The 15,202-nt window shown below is 41.1% G+C and overlaps 1 protein-coding gene across 1 annotated transcript in view; it reads left to right on the forward strand.

Annotated features, from left to right (window-relative positions):
• Positions 1-445: 445 nt before the first annotated feature.
• The window catches only part of IntS2 (integrator complex subunit 2), a 51,692-nt gene continuing 36,935 nt past the window's right edge, over positions 446-15,202 (forward strand). Inside the window, exons 1-5 of the mRNA XM_080275460.1 lie at positions 446-729; positions 6,621-6,762; positions 7,611-7,827; positions 9,898-10,028; positions 11,096-11,287. Coding sequence (XP_080131586.1) covers positions 446-729; positions 6,621-6,762; positions 7,611-7,827; positions 9,898-10,028; positions 11,096-11,287 — 966 coding nt within the window. The remainder of the gene's footprint in view (positions 730-6,620; positions 6,763-7,610; positions 7,828-9,897; positions 10,029-11,095; positions 11,288-15,202) is intronic.

Genomic DNA, 15,202 nt, shown 5'->3' on the forward strand with positions numbered 1-15,202 from the left:
TCACCACTACTTTTTTTTTTTTTTTTTTTTAAGGCTGGGTGGGGCGTTCGGTAGTTTTTGTGCGGATTGACTTATCCTGTAGGGGCATTAAATATTGTGCTGTGCATGGTGGCTAGAATACGTCAGCTCCAACTCCAGTTACATGGGCACGTGGACCGTTTCTCTGAGGTTGGCCGTGCCCACAGGTTGATCTCTGAGTTAACCGGGGTGGTGGAGAACCCATTTAGGTGGGGTCGGAGAGTGAGAGGCTATGCATCCCGCGGCGTCCCCCCCTCCCCACCCCCATGACAGTGATGATGTATAATCAAAAACCCTCCACACAGATATTGCTTAAGTTATGCTAAAAGAGCTCGCAGCATCTCGAAAGAAAACGGATCCAGAAGCGCAGATGTAAACAATCATGATCGGAGGTGGCGGTATGATGCTTGCTTGCATTTAGTTAGCCATGCCGATCACCACACCAGTCTCCCCTCGAGTTTTTAAAGCAATAGAGAAGTCAGATATACACACGTTAGCATGTTGCCGAGAGGAGGAGATCCGGCCGATACTACCTTGCCTTGTGAGACTGAGTTTGATAGCGCCGCTGGACCTTTCCGCAGAATGCATTGCTGGCAGATTTGTGGTGCTGAGGATTCTTTCCGGGATAGAGGTGGTCAATTCCCTGGTCGCCCTCCTTTCAATAGATTTCCCAGCCCTGGAAGCTGATGTGAAGAAGGAACAGCAATTAAGGTGAGGGTGAAAGTTGCGAGGACTTCCCACCTGTGTACCGTGGTAGTTTTTTTTTTTTTTTCCTTAATGAAAACAACGAATATCTTGCTTGATTGTATAATTCACCTCTGAAACTCCCCTCCACTTCACTTGCATACACCTTCCTCACCAGTCTTTTGCTATTCATCCTATCCACATGGCTGAACCACCTCAATATATTTCTCCTAATGCTGTGTGTCACATCCACACCACAGTGCTGCTTTACTTCCTCATATGTCAGTCTGTCTCTCCATTAACTCCACATGCACCTCTCATATAACTCATTTCCACAGCTCTTACTCTTGACTTGTGTCCTTCCAACAAGGTCCAATCTTCACTTCCATACATTACAGTTGATATCACAATACTGTCGTGCAGTGACTTTTTTACTTCCATGCTCACTTCCCTGTTCCTTAGCATTGCTTTCAAAGAACCGGCAACTTTTCTTCCCTGTTGTACCCTTTCAAGTACTTCACCCTCTAAACTTCCATCAGTATTATTTTACAAGTTGCCAATATACAGTTCAGGGATATTACCACCATAAACGCATAGTATATTACCTAAGAATGCTAATGAACCCCTATAACCCCTTTTGGAAATTGATATTTACAGAGATGATGAATTTAATTAAAATATCCCAAAAAACCATACCTTGGATCAGTCAGTTACATTTCTCGATCCAGGAAATCTGACACAACCACGTTGTAGACCATGATATTCTGAATCTATTCCACCATACATTGCTATCTATCTGTCTATCTATTGCCAGTCGCCATAATCCCGTAAGGGGTGGCCATTTGACTTTGAGTTATTTGTTTTACGGGGAGGGCACTAACCCTCCACCAACCCACTTGCTGACACGTATGGTTTGGTTATATGGTTATCACCCAGCATTGCAAATGGTTTCCTGGCCCACAGGAAACCATTTGGCTTGCCACTCTGTAAAGCCACCTATAAAGGAAAGAAAAACAATAAGAAGTGACAGGAAGGATGGGAGAAATAGGAAGAGAGGAGGGCAGGCACAGAAAAAGAATGATGCAGACTAAGGAAGAAGTAGGCAGCACTACATCAAGTGAGTGGATGATGGTTGCCACCACCTACCACTAGTATACATTTGTTTTCGGAAATGTATATTTAATGTAAAATCCTATATAATATTACCTTGGATCTCCCTTTCAGTTTCAAACTTTCGCGTCAGTTGTTCTCCCTGTCACGGGTGTTCCCGGATGTGATGTCCTGCCACTACAGTGCATGCTCGGATTCACAGCCAGTGAAATTAAAATCAGCCAAAAGGCTGGCCAATCAAATCATTGATAACGTTAGGAGATCATACTTTAGTCAGTTCCACGATGGCTTCCACTTGTAGTGGGTGTGCTGTGACTGAATATGAGGTCATCGCTCGTGTTTTTAAGAATAATCAGGAAAGTGTGAATTTCCTACTCAGTCACGGTGTTCTACCTTCCTCCCTGAAGTGTAAGTGTGGAATTGACCTACATTATAGACAGGACCTTCATTGGTGGTACTGTAAGAATTTTAAGAGTTATGCAAATTCAAAGGAGTAGAGGGCATGTGAGTTTAGAGGATTGAGGCAAACTCTTCCACCTCATTCTCCTCCGACGACATTTAAGGTAAGGTAAGGTTAGGTTTGGTTAATGTTATTGTTAGGTCAGGTTAATAATGTGAGGGGGTCTGGGGATGCAAAGCCCCCCCAGTTAGGGTATACGGTTCAACCCATGTCCTCGATTTTGAAACTGAAAATATTTTATCTGGTCAATGTTAGTGTGATTTGAATGAATTTTACCTTTGTTTTTGTTGGAAATCACTTGTTTTGGAGATAGGCTTGGGTAGGGCCATCTCCAAAATGAGTGATTTCTGACAAAAATGAAGGTTGAATTCATTCAAATCACACAAAAATTGGCTAGAGAAAATATTTTTGGTTTTGAAATGGAGATATGTAATTTTCCGAAAATTAACCCTTGGATCTTCACTCGGCCAGTCCGTGTAAAGAAATATGTGCATTTGTACGTGTGTTTCTCTTTCCGCCGACTGCACATGCGTCTGCTAGGTCTGTTTCACCCACTTGTAGGCCTACCGGTACTTTATGTCACGTAATGGTATTCTACCGATCAATTTGAAACGTGGTCTTTCATTCCTTTCAGGTGGAAAATTAAAATCCTTTTCGCTGTGGCTTCAGAAGAAGTAAGACGTAATCTGTCCATTGGGTGTAATATTGATTATTTACGCGTTATTAAGTGTTTCCACACAGAACCGGAGGAAGCCGTTGAATTATTGAGAAAACTCAGTGTATTTTTTCTGGTACCAGTAGTTTTTAATGAGATTTGAGTGATTTTGACCTTCATTTTTGTCAGAAATGCTTCATTTTGCCTCTTTTTTCAATCGTGAACTTCGGCTAGATGAGGAGGTGAAATGAAGCATTATCGACAGAAAATGAAGGCAAAAGTAACTCAGATTGCATCAGAAACTACCAGAAAAATATACTGCACAACCTGGACCATTGTATCTCAGAGGTAAGCATTCCGCTGCAGCACGTTAGGTTAGGTTAGGTTTGGTTAGTTTAGGGCTGTTTGGTTAACTGGTTGTGCAGTATATTTTTCTGGTGTTTTTTTTTCATGCGATTTGAGTGAATTTTGCCTTCTTTTTTTGTCGGTTAGGTTAGGATAGGTTAATTAGGTTAGGTCTGTTTTGTTAGGTTTACCGGTTGTGCAGTATATTTTTCTGGTGGTTTTTGATGCAGTTTAAGTGATTTTTGCCTTTGTTCTCTGTCGAAAATGCGTCATTTCACCTCCTCATCCAGTCAAAGTTCGTGATTGGAAAAGAGGCAAAATGAAGCATTTCCGACAAAAATGGAGGTCAGAATCACTCAAATCTCATCAAAATCTACCAGAAAAATATGCTGCACCACTTGGGGGGTTTATCGGCAACTTGTAAAAATTTGCCCTTCCATCCTTACTCATCACACCACCCAAGTACGGTACTTAACCGTACTCACACTTTCCATTTCCTCCTCATCCAGCCTCACTGTACATTCAGTGACTTCATTTCTCTCAAAGACCATAACTTTACTCTTCCCAACATTCATCTTTAGATTCCGTTTTGTACACACTCTCCCAAACTCATTAGCCTTGCAGTTACTCTTCATCTTCACTTAACAATACAATATCATCTGCAAACAACAGTACAGGGAGTTTCCAAACACTGCTCTCTCTTATTAGGGTTGCTCCAACATCCACTGCCCTACCTTGTATCTCTTTTATAACCCCATCCACAAACTGTACAGATTGAACAACCATGGAGACATAACACATTGGTGTTTCAATCCAACATTCAGATAGAAAAAGTCACTCAGTTCACAATCCGCATGCAGAGCAGCCATAGCACCCTCATAAATACTGTACTGTTTATGGCATTCAACAACTTTCCATTTACCGTACTTCATATATCCTGAATAGCTACTTTCCACATTCCTTGTTTATCCATCCTGTAATATCTCTCGGTCTATTGCCAGACGCCTCAATCCCGTTTGGGGTGGCCACAAACAAATCGCCTCCACATTGCTCTGTCCCCCGCCATTTCACTGCCCCGCTTCCAACTTACACCCCCCTCTATCATATACCTCTCCACCCCATCCCTCCATCTCATCCTCGGCCTTCCCCTCCCTCTTCCCCCCTCCACCTCACTCACATACACTCTCTTCGCCAGTCTTTCACCCTCCATCCTCTCCACATGGCCAAACCACCTCAATGTATTCCTCCTAACGCTTCCTATCACATCCACATCCACACCACAATGCTTCTTTATATCCTCATTTGTCAGCCTGTCTCTCCATGTGACTCCACAGGCTCCTCTTAAATAACTCATTTCTACTGCTCTCACTCTTGACTTGTGTCCTTCCAGCAACGTCCAAGCTTCACTTCCATTCATTAGAGTTGGTATCACAATACTGTCATGAAGTAACTTTTTCACTTCCATGCTCCCTTCCCTGCTTCTTATCACTGCTTTCAAGGAACCAGCAACCTTTCTTCCCTGCTGTACCCTTTCAAGCACTTCACCCTCCAAACCTCCATCCTTACTCATCACACTACCCAAGTACTTAAACGTACTCACATTTTCCAATTCCTCTCCATCCAATCTCGCTGTACATTCACTGACTTCACCTCTCTCAAAGACCATCACTTTACTCTTCCCTACATTCACCTTTAGATTCCATTTCTTACACACTCTCCCAAACTCATCCACCAAGCCTTGCAGCTCTCCTTCGTCTTCACTCAACAACACAGTATCATCTGCAAACAACAGTACAGGGAGTTTCCAAACACTACCCTCTCTCACCAGGGCCACTCCAACATCCACTACCCTACCTTGTACCTCTTTTATTACCCCATCCATGTACAGATTTAACAACCATGGAGACATGACACATCCCTGTTTCAACCCAACCTTCAAAGAGAAAAATTCACTCAGTTCACCATCCATACGCACTGCAGCCTTAGCACCATCATACATACTCTTCACAGCATTCAACAACTTCCCATCTACTCCATATATTCTTAATACTTTCCACAATCCTTGTCCATCCACCTTGTCATATGCTTTCTCCAAATCCATGAAAGCTGCATACAACTTCTTTCCCTTCTCTAGAAACTTTTCCACTAAAGATCTAAGAATGAATATCTGATCTACACAACCTCTTCCCTTCCTAAAGTCTCCCTGTTCTTCTCCAACTAACTCCTCTGTTCTTTCTCTGACTCTGTCAATAAGTATCCTAACATACACTTTTCCTGTTATACTAAGAAGACAGATGCCCCTATGATTACCACACACTTCTTTTTCCCCTTTTCCTCTGTACAAGGGAATAATTATACCTGACTTCCAAATCCATGAAGGCCTTATACAACTTTCCCTTCTCTAGAAACTTTTCCACTAAGGACCTAAGAATGAATATCTGATCTACACAACCTCTTCCCTTCCTAAAACGTCACTGTTCTCCAACTAATTCCTCTGTTATTTCCCTAACTCGGTCAATACGTACCGTATCCTACCATATACAGTATTTTTTCTGTTACACTAAGATGACTAATGCCCCTATGATTACCACACACTTCTTTTTTCCCCTTTTCCTTTGTACAAGGGAATAATTATACCTGACTTCCAATCTTCCAGTTTTTCAGTTTTCACTGATTATGAAGCAGTGAATTGGAAGGTAAACTACCTTACAGAGAATTAGCTTGGCAAGGGTTAAAAATGTTCATAAATAGGGGGATATATTATTGTGCTTCATACTGTGCATAACTTAGATTTTATGAAATATTAAGTGTTTTAATTCAATCACCAAGGATTATTTTACCAACCTGTATCATATTTTTACGGATGTCTCCCTCCCGATGTACATAAAGATTTCATATACGATCACACCTACTCTTGCCATTGCATGATCGTATAACTACTACCGAATGTGCCATGATTACCAAATGCTCTTAACACATGATACTGTTTTATTATGTCTTTAGTCAACATGTTGATGGATGGGGGAGGGGGGAGCAGAATGTTCAAGGGTTTGTGTAGGGAAGTTAAAACTAGGATTTTGGGAGCAAGCACATTTGCTGCAAAGCAGCGATTCTTATTATTCCTGTCATGCAGTTTTTTATAACAGTATATGGAATGTGGTCTGGATACAGAAACAATTGAGTGATGTACGGTAATGGGTTACTGTGTGATTAATGCACCAAACTCAGGGTGGTGACACCTGGAAACTTGTTGCCTCAGGCTTCGAGATGTGCTTCGTATAATTTTCTCCAGTGTTTTGTAGGTTGTACTGCACCACTTTACTCATCCCAGCCTTGTTCATATTTCAGGCAAAAACTTGGTGGTGGAGGACAGGGTGAGAGTGTTCTGGTACAGAACATGGCCAATGGACTTGCACTGGAGTTTGAGTGTTCTGACCCCACACGTCGCCTTCGTCTCCTCCTCTCAGAACTCCTCCTAGTAATGGCTCAGGTCAGGTTCTGTCTTTAAGTGTTCATTCTTGTCAATTGAAGATTAAAATCATAATCATCATCATCATCTGGACCTCCTTTCCCATCCTAGGGAAGGATGAGGATTAGCAATGTCCAGACAGCCCAAATTTGCCCAATCCAGTGGGCAATGTTTCCATTCACTCACCATTCAAGCCCCCGGGATCCTGGCTCTATCTAATATGCCAAAAATATTCACCATGTTCTGTAGCTTCACATAAATGTATCCGATGATAAGTCCCATAAAATTCTTCCATGTGGTAGCTAGCTCTTGTTAGGGTTGAGGCTGTAGTCTCTTGATTGTGGTCTATTTCCCTGCATGGAAATTTTTTAGCTTAAATATAATTCCTCTGAGTACCAAAAGCCTCTGAAAGCTTGGAATTCTCTCATTTGAGCAAAATCTTTTGGGTAAGCTTAAATAAAATACGTAGTTGCGCTAACAGCAGCATGAGGATTAGGTACCGGTATTAGTTCTTAGTGCCAACAATTATACTGTATTGATAGCCTTAACCGAAGTGTGTTGTGACTGAAATGATGGAGATTGAGGTGATTGTGTAAGGTCTGTAGTGGTCCTTTTTTAAAGTCAGTGAATTAACTGTGTCCTATGAGATTGATTAGGGTGTCTCAAAAGATGGTTTTGCTTGTGAGATGGAGCCAGTATTTTGAAGGTTTAGATGCTATTGAACTTGATATGGATGCATAATATTTCAGGGTATGCTGTGTTATAGTGTTACTTGTGTCTCTCTTTCTTTGTAGCTATTTTCATCCTACCACACCTAATCTTTGAGGTAGGAGCATTTGATTACAGTAATCTATCTTCTTGCTGTCCAGATTCGTGAGCCACGCCCTGACTTTTACCACAAGTCTTCGGAGCTGTTTGATAACCCGTGCTACCTGGCAGAAGTGAGCGATGTGTTGTGCATTGCCTTGGCTGAGCTTCCTTCATTACTGCCCCCTGCAGAGGTTGCCGAAGCACTGCTCCATGTTACACATGGACCAACACTTATTTCTCATATGGTTGCCAATCAGCCAGACTGCTTTAGAGAAGGTCAGTAAAGAGCAATATGTGCAATGAAGTTGTTTTGGGTTTATAATGAATGCAGTAGTTTCTGGTACTGTTGTGGGTTAGAGAGTACAATACTGTACTGTAGTAGGGTACTATAGTCGGCCTTGCGCCCGTAAGCGCCTGTGGTGTGGCTCGCACCTGTTTACAATGGTGCCACGTTTCCTCAACTTGCGATGTGAAACGGAAGCTATTTATGTACAAGGCATCACAAATTCGATAAATTCAGATGAATAAAACTTACACTTGTGTATTTTGATGGATGAATCAACAGTAATCTTATTATGCATAAAATATTTATACAGTAACACAGAAACATGGCATACATATTGTACAGTGTTGCTAAAAGAAATAGCAGTCACTTTTAATGTTTTTTAGCGTAGTTTTAGGGTGGTTAATAATATTACAGTTATGGATATAATAGAATGAGCCTGAAAAAAGAAGAAATATGCCAATATCCAAAGTAAAAGAAATAATTCATATAATTCTTGTGAGTGGCAGCACTGACAGATAGCTTCCCTACAGAGAGAGAGAGAGAGAGAGAGAGGCAGGAGAGGGGCATGCATTGAATGCATTGTCGGCATCACTAAATATAACAAAACCAAATTAACAAATGAAAGCACAATTATAAATAACTTATAAAAGAATCAAAAGTACTCAGGGTGGCTCACATTTCCCGCCAGGAGAGAGAGAGAGAGAGAGAGAGGTCTGTCACTGCCTTCTTTGTATTCATTTGTTCCTTTGTACATACTGCACACACTGATATACATTGTTCCTATTGATGCACATATATCTATACACGTAATTTCTCTCTCTCTCTCTTCTAATACTGACCACGTGGTAGGTGAATCCAGCCCCCCCTTCCCCTTCCCTCCCTTCTTAATCCCTCCTGGGTGTCTCAGGTCAAATCCCCCTTCACACTTCCCCTCCCCCCTGGACCACCACCCCAACAAACCCACATCCACACTCCCACCCACACCTACACCCACACCCCACTACGTCGGGGTGTATGAATCAGTAACGTAACAAACCTCTCAGCAGACAGTAACTTTGACACTCCATCTACTACTAAATATAACAAAACCAAATTAACAGATGAAAGCACAATTATAAATAACTTATAAAAGAATCAAAAGTACTCAGGGTGGCTCACATTTCCCGCCAGGAGAGAGAGAGAGAGAGAGAGAGAGAGAGATAACGGTATAGAAAACGTGGCAACACTGTACACAGGTGCGGACCACACCACAGCCGCAAACGTGCGCGAGTCCTACTATAGAGACTTGTCAGTGGATATATCTGGTACTGAACAGAAAGTGTCACATTAGAATAGGAGTATTCAAAGATTTTTTTTTTTTTTTTCCCCCTAGGAGACTCCTCTTTTTTATATCAGTTTTGGTCACTTGTAAATTAAAGAATGATTACTATAACAGTATGCTGTGTAAGGTAATCCTGATACAGATAAAACATAAAGCAGTCTTAACCAACCTTTCATTACTCCCTTTGAGATATAGGAGCCTAAGCCAAACCTACGTTAAACTGGTCATCAGCGAACACTAACAGCTTGGAAAAGAAATGACTGTACTGGTATTTGGGAGGAAAATGTCTGTGTGTTTTGAGAGATTAAATACAGTACAGGACCATTGGTTATCATCATTATAATTTAGATTTATACTTAAAAGTTAGGTTGAGGTAAAAAAAAAAAAAAAAATCAGAGAGAAAGTGTGAGAGTAGAGGAGCTGTCAGAGAGCATGCAGTTAAATGGGCCACAAAGTTGTTCACATATTATCATGAAAGCCTTGAAAATCCTAATCCTAACTCACAAGCAGAAGCATCTTCCTATATATTGTATTTCTATAGCTTTTCTTTATAGATGCACTTCACATAAACCTGTTGGATAGGATAAGGACTGCTGGAGAGTGTAATGATGACAGTAAAGATTATCAGACAAGTTTTGTAACCTGCATGAGAGATATTTGGTAGAGGGTGGAGGATTGCGTGTCCAGTAATGCAGTGCTTCGTTATTGCTTCAACTTACCGTACTTGTTTTCTTTCCAGTGGTAACAGGTTTGGTGGTGAATGGAGACAAACAAGATGAAGACTCACCAGGTGGCTTGCTGCGCCTCCAGGCTGTACGCACCTTGTGTCAGATGAATCCAAGCCAAGCCCTCAATGTCCGTGCGCTCTGTGTAGGTATCACTATGTTGCCAAGAGATTTAACCCCTTGACTCTGATGTATTCTTTACTTTATTTTTGCTGCCACCAGACCACTGTATTCATTTTAGATAAGAAGTTTTGAGCTGGAGAGGTTTGTTGTAGTCTCCATTAATCCTTTTACAGATAAAATTTTGTGGAGGTAGTGAGAATAAATTACAGGCATATGTCATCAAATTGAAGTGATTAAGTCATAGGAGTCACTTGTTGTTGTTGCTATTGGATGCTTGAAGTAATAATTATGAACATATATTCTGTCTTGCTCCCCCTTCTTAGCCTCTTAACAAATCTTATTGATCATTGATTAAAATCTTTGTGTTACTACATTGTTTTGGAAGGGTGTTAATATAACACTACAAACACTCCCCGGTTTATACAGGGTTCCCGCTCTGGAAGGCCATACAAAGGCAGAGATTTGCATAAATTATTTACTTCAGTTCTTAGCATAATCAGTGAACATACATTTTGTACATTCCCCAGCTTTGTGTACCCCACATTGCCAAACCATCTCATGATATACCTAACACTTTCCAGCATAAATATATCTGTACCACAGTGTTCCCAAGCTTTCTCATTTGCCTGTCTATCTTGTAACGTCACACACTCAGTTCAGGTAACTTGTTTCCACTCCTGCCATTGACTTGGGACCTTCCAGTTAAGTCCAGGCTTCATTTCCAATGTCACTGCTTTATTCCTGGTCACTGCCCTTCAAGTACCTGCAGGTGTCTGTACTTGGTGCACCCTTTCCTTTACTTCATCCTGCAAACTCACCTCCTTGCTTATCGTACTGCTTAGATATTCTAAGGTTAACTGATAAAAAACAAGGGGGAGGGCATTTCAGTAGATGTAAATGCAAAACAAATGTGAGACTAATGTGAAATGATTTGTCACTCTGTTGTATTGGAGTCATTAACTGTATATGAATTGTCAGAAATTGTACCAACATTAATCAGGGCTTTACCGTATCTGTGTTTTTCTACTCATATGCCTAATTAGTTCATATATATAATTATTATTATTATTATTATGAGTTCTTGTGCAGGTGGAGCAGTGCAGGATGCCTGGTCTGGCAGTGTACTTGACTCTGGATGCTGGCAAGGCTGGCAGTGGTTTGAGTGGCAGTGGGAGTCACAGTGAGGGTGGGGATGTGGTCAGTTACGTCACTGGTCTCCTCCTCTCACACAACCACCAGCAGCGTACTTGGTTTGCTCAGTTTGTCAAGAGTGGGCAGAGGGTAGGTTAAATACTTTTATTAACCCCTTGAATCAATCAGCATATATTATTGATTAGTTACGTCTACTTGTGATTGTTACATCACTGGTCTCTTCCTCTCATATAACCACCAGCAGTGTTCATGGGTTGCTCCATTTGTCAAGAGTGGCCAAAGAGTGTGTTTGATATTTATTTACTCCTAAATCTGATGGCATAGGCCAGGCCATGAGACCTTTAGGAAGGGTCTCTTTATCTCGGTATCTTCATACCTATAACTGTCATGGTTTGATTAATGTTTGATGAGTGCTTTCCTTGCCAGTCATGCTCAGATTACATATTTTATTGGTTTGTTCTTGCTAATTCCAGATGATTTCATTGAATTTGGGAAAGGTTTCTCTTTTATTGAAGAGGTTGGTGTTTGCTATATCTAACCAATCCAGTTCATAGTGTTATCTTTATGTTGAATGAAAATGTCCAGTAGTAGCAAGAATAGAATACAGATATACTGTACCATGTATGTCATTAGGTTTAAGGGGGTTTAAAATAGTTATTATGTCTTATATTACCTCCCATGTGGCACTGTGAGTGTAAAGGAACTGTTCCTTATTTTAGTATTTTTAGGATAGCTTACCTGCCTACATGCTTTGGTGGCTTTTATTTACTCTCTACACAGCAGCCATATTGTATCAGAATTTGGAAGCTTTTCTGACTCTCATTTACAATCTCGTGCACATAACCACTCTTTCTCAACCAAAAATCATGGACTGTACTTCCATATTGCTAGATTTTCAAAATTGATTTTGTCTTAAAGTCGTTATATCTCCATTCTTTTGATAAATTTTTTAGTGAATTGTGTATTCATTCATTTATTCATCTTATCCAGTGTTGCCCTATGAGGAGCGAAGGAGCCCAGGGCTAGGCAAGTTGGTCCTGACGTTTATGTTGAGAGTGGCCAGCCTCACTCATCCCTTAGTGGCATTACATGAGTGGTAAACCCCAACCATCCCTTGGATATAAACCTGCACCGGCTCAATCCGATTGGAGCATCTTAATTGCTCACTAAACTACCAGGTGCCATAATTTGGTTATATGGTTACCACCCAGTGTAGTAAATGGTTTCCTGGTGTACAGGAAACAATGTAATTTTTATTTAAATGTCTAAGGTTTCTTTTTCTTAGGTAAAAAATGTTGTGTGCTGTATAGAAATGTGATATTTATAGTTTCATTTTGCAAATCTCAGTTTTGCACACACTTTGGACACCTTATAAGATATGATACTTCTCATGTTTGCAGACTGCTATTGATTTAAGGTACATTCCTATCCCATATCCCTTTCTGTATGATCGCCCAAACAAGTGACGACTCGCGTTCTGTAGCCTGTTAACTGCGCATGGCAGTTTTTAGTAGGTGTCCGTGGTCCGCAGACATGGGGGTAAAATTGAAATTTCCCAAAGGCCAAATTTTGTCATAGGAATTGAGAGAATACATGCCAAAGTATATAGTAACGAAATATTAGCTCAATATTTATCTTGGTAAAGTCATGGATGAACATCGAAGTGTATGATTCCTTATTGGAATGTATGGTTTTTGGTTTCAGTTTTGAAGGCTCAAAAATGCATGCATGGGTTGGCCTGGGTCACCATGGCACTATATTCGAAATTCACCTGCGCAGCCAGGGCTGTATTGAGCAGTCGCACTCAGAACAGCCTAGGCTGTATAGAGGAGTTAATGGGTTAAGTTTTGGACAAAACTGCTAGGGTCTGGCAACGTTCACTTGACTGGGAGTTAGGAGACGGGAACAGTCTTTGCCTGCCCTGCAAACTTGATTATGGTGTAAAAAAAAAAAAAAAAAATACTCGTGAAAATATTAGCTAAGTTTAATGTTTATTTTTTTCAGGTTAGTAACAATAATTAAATGAAAAGTGACATTTGGCACTTTTCCACCCGTTGCGATTCATGCCAGCAGTGTTTGCGATGTAGCAATTTTCCCGCTAAATTTAGAGGTTTTAAAAGCAATCTAGCTTGTAAAAAATTTAAATATTTTCTGTCTATCTGGCATTCTTTAAAAGTCCGGTCTAGCGTTGTTTTCCTTAATTTCCTTCAGTCTGGCAGATTTTTACTACATTTGAGACCAATCTAGTGGATTTCTATGGTTTCCTTTGGCAACACTGGACGGAAGGTCTTACGTCAGTCAGTCAGTATCATGCTGTGGATATGATTGGATGTCTTGGCCTTTGTCACAATCCCCACTCCCCGTTTTGTACAATTTTCATCCTTAGTTCTCTTCATTATAGCACTCTTGCTTTTGACTCTCATCCTCTCCCTGTTTAGTTATTTTATGAAACTGCTCTACATATTTTATTACATGTTGGATTTTCATCTTGTGAATAAAAATGACCAATTTTCCCCAAATAATTGCACTGGTTTCACTCACTTTACTGAATACCAGCAGATTAATTTGTTTCTTGATAGCAACACAGGTGGTTAGAGGTTGTTCTTGGGCACATGCAATAATTTGTCTCTCTTGGTCTTGTGCTAGGAGGGGCTCCATTTGGCAAATTTTCAGTATTTTACCTCTCTGTATCACTTATCTGTCCATTAACTGCCCTCTTCTTGATGTTAAGTTGTCGTGATATCTGTCTTGCTGGAAGATTTTCTATATAATGAGCATTAATTTGCTTGCACTGACATGCTGTAGTATCATGCTAACAATCCATCTTTCTTAGCGCTCACTGGTTTTCCCACATAAATATCATCCCGCATTGAGAATTAAATACGGATAATTTTATATTTTTAGATGTATATTTTTCTAATTTGATGGTGCTCGTGATTTTGACTTTACCATTATCTGTGGGTTTTATTTTATGGGACATTTATCCTTCAGTGTTGTTGATTTAGGATGTAAAATAAGTATTACGAGAGTTTCTCTGCATTTTAACCCTGAAATCATTGAGCGATAGGGCGTGCGTTTCACATTCTTTCGTATGGCTAAACCTCCACTTTAGTTTAGTGTGGTTTCCTCTTCTGTAATGCGAGATATACACATTAAAAATACATATATATTTTTGGTGTAATTTACCTAAATACTGCTCTTTCTGGTGTGCAATATAGGAAATATAACTAGGCTGCAGCAGTTGCCAGATACTACTTTTTGAGCGAAAGGTACCGGGAATTGGGTCATCACTTCTTTGGGCATTTGTACCAGTTTACAGCCATTCTCCCCCTAATAGCCATATCTTCAAGCACAGTTAGCTCTTGCCGAATATTGTTTCATTTTTAAGTTGCTGATGAAGACCGGTTATCCCATTTCTTTGTGTAAAATTTGACATGCAATTCATTTAAAAGTTGCTCCCCTCCCCCCCCCAGACATCACTCAGACTGTAGCACGGGCCGAACAGGGTGGTACTCCCGAGGGGAATGGGAATGTTGGTGATAGGGAGAGCTGGAGCTTCTGTTTCACTAGCTATCTAACCATCCCCCTTTGCTGACCTTTTCAGTGTGACAATAACAGTGGAGAGTAGACCAGCATACTCTCCCAAACATTTCCTCTAACTATTATATGCACTACACCACATGCACTGTACATTTCACACAATGAATCCCACTACGTTACCAGGGTTGGCGCCAGCAAGGGCATGCGGCCAGAAAACTTTGCCCCCGCTACCTAGTGGCAGACTTCTGGGGGGAGGCGTGATGGGAGTTCCGCCGGCATAGATCATGGGTCCGGGGCGAGATGGGGCTCGGGCCTGTGCTAGAGGGTACGAGGCATTGCGGTTCCCAGGCTGCCACTTCCGCCCAATAGAGAGGGGCCTGAACCTGGGAGTAGCGCCCTAGGAGGCTGCCCTATCAGTGGGTGTATAATGGCAGGATAGTTGCAGTGCCAAGGCGCACTTGGAGGGTGTCCCTGCAGCTGTCCTGGCAGGGTGCCTCGAGGCCA

The sequence above is a fragment of the Coenobita brevimanus genome, chromosome 61 (genome assembly GCF_032717465.1).
Source record: "Coenobita brevimanus isolate Jiangsu-jjx chromosome 61, ASM3271746v2, whole genome shotgun sequence".
NCBI classification, from domain to species: domain Eukaryota; kingdom Metazoa; phylum Arthropoda; class Malacostraca; order Decapoda; family Coenobitidae; genus Coenobita; species Coenobita brevimanus.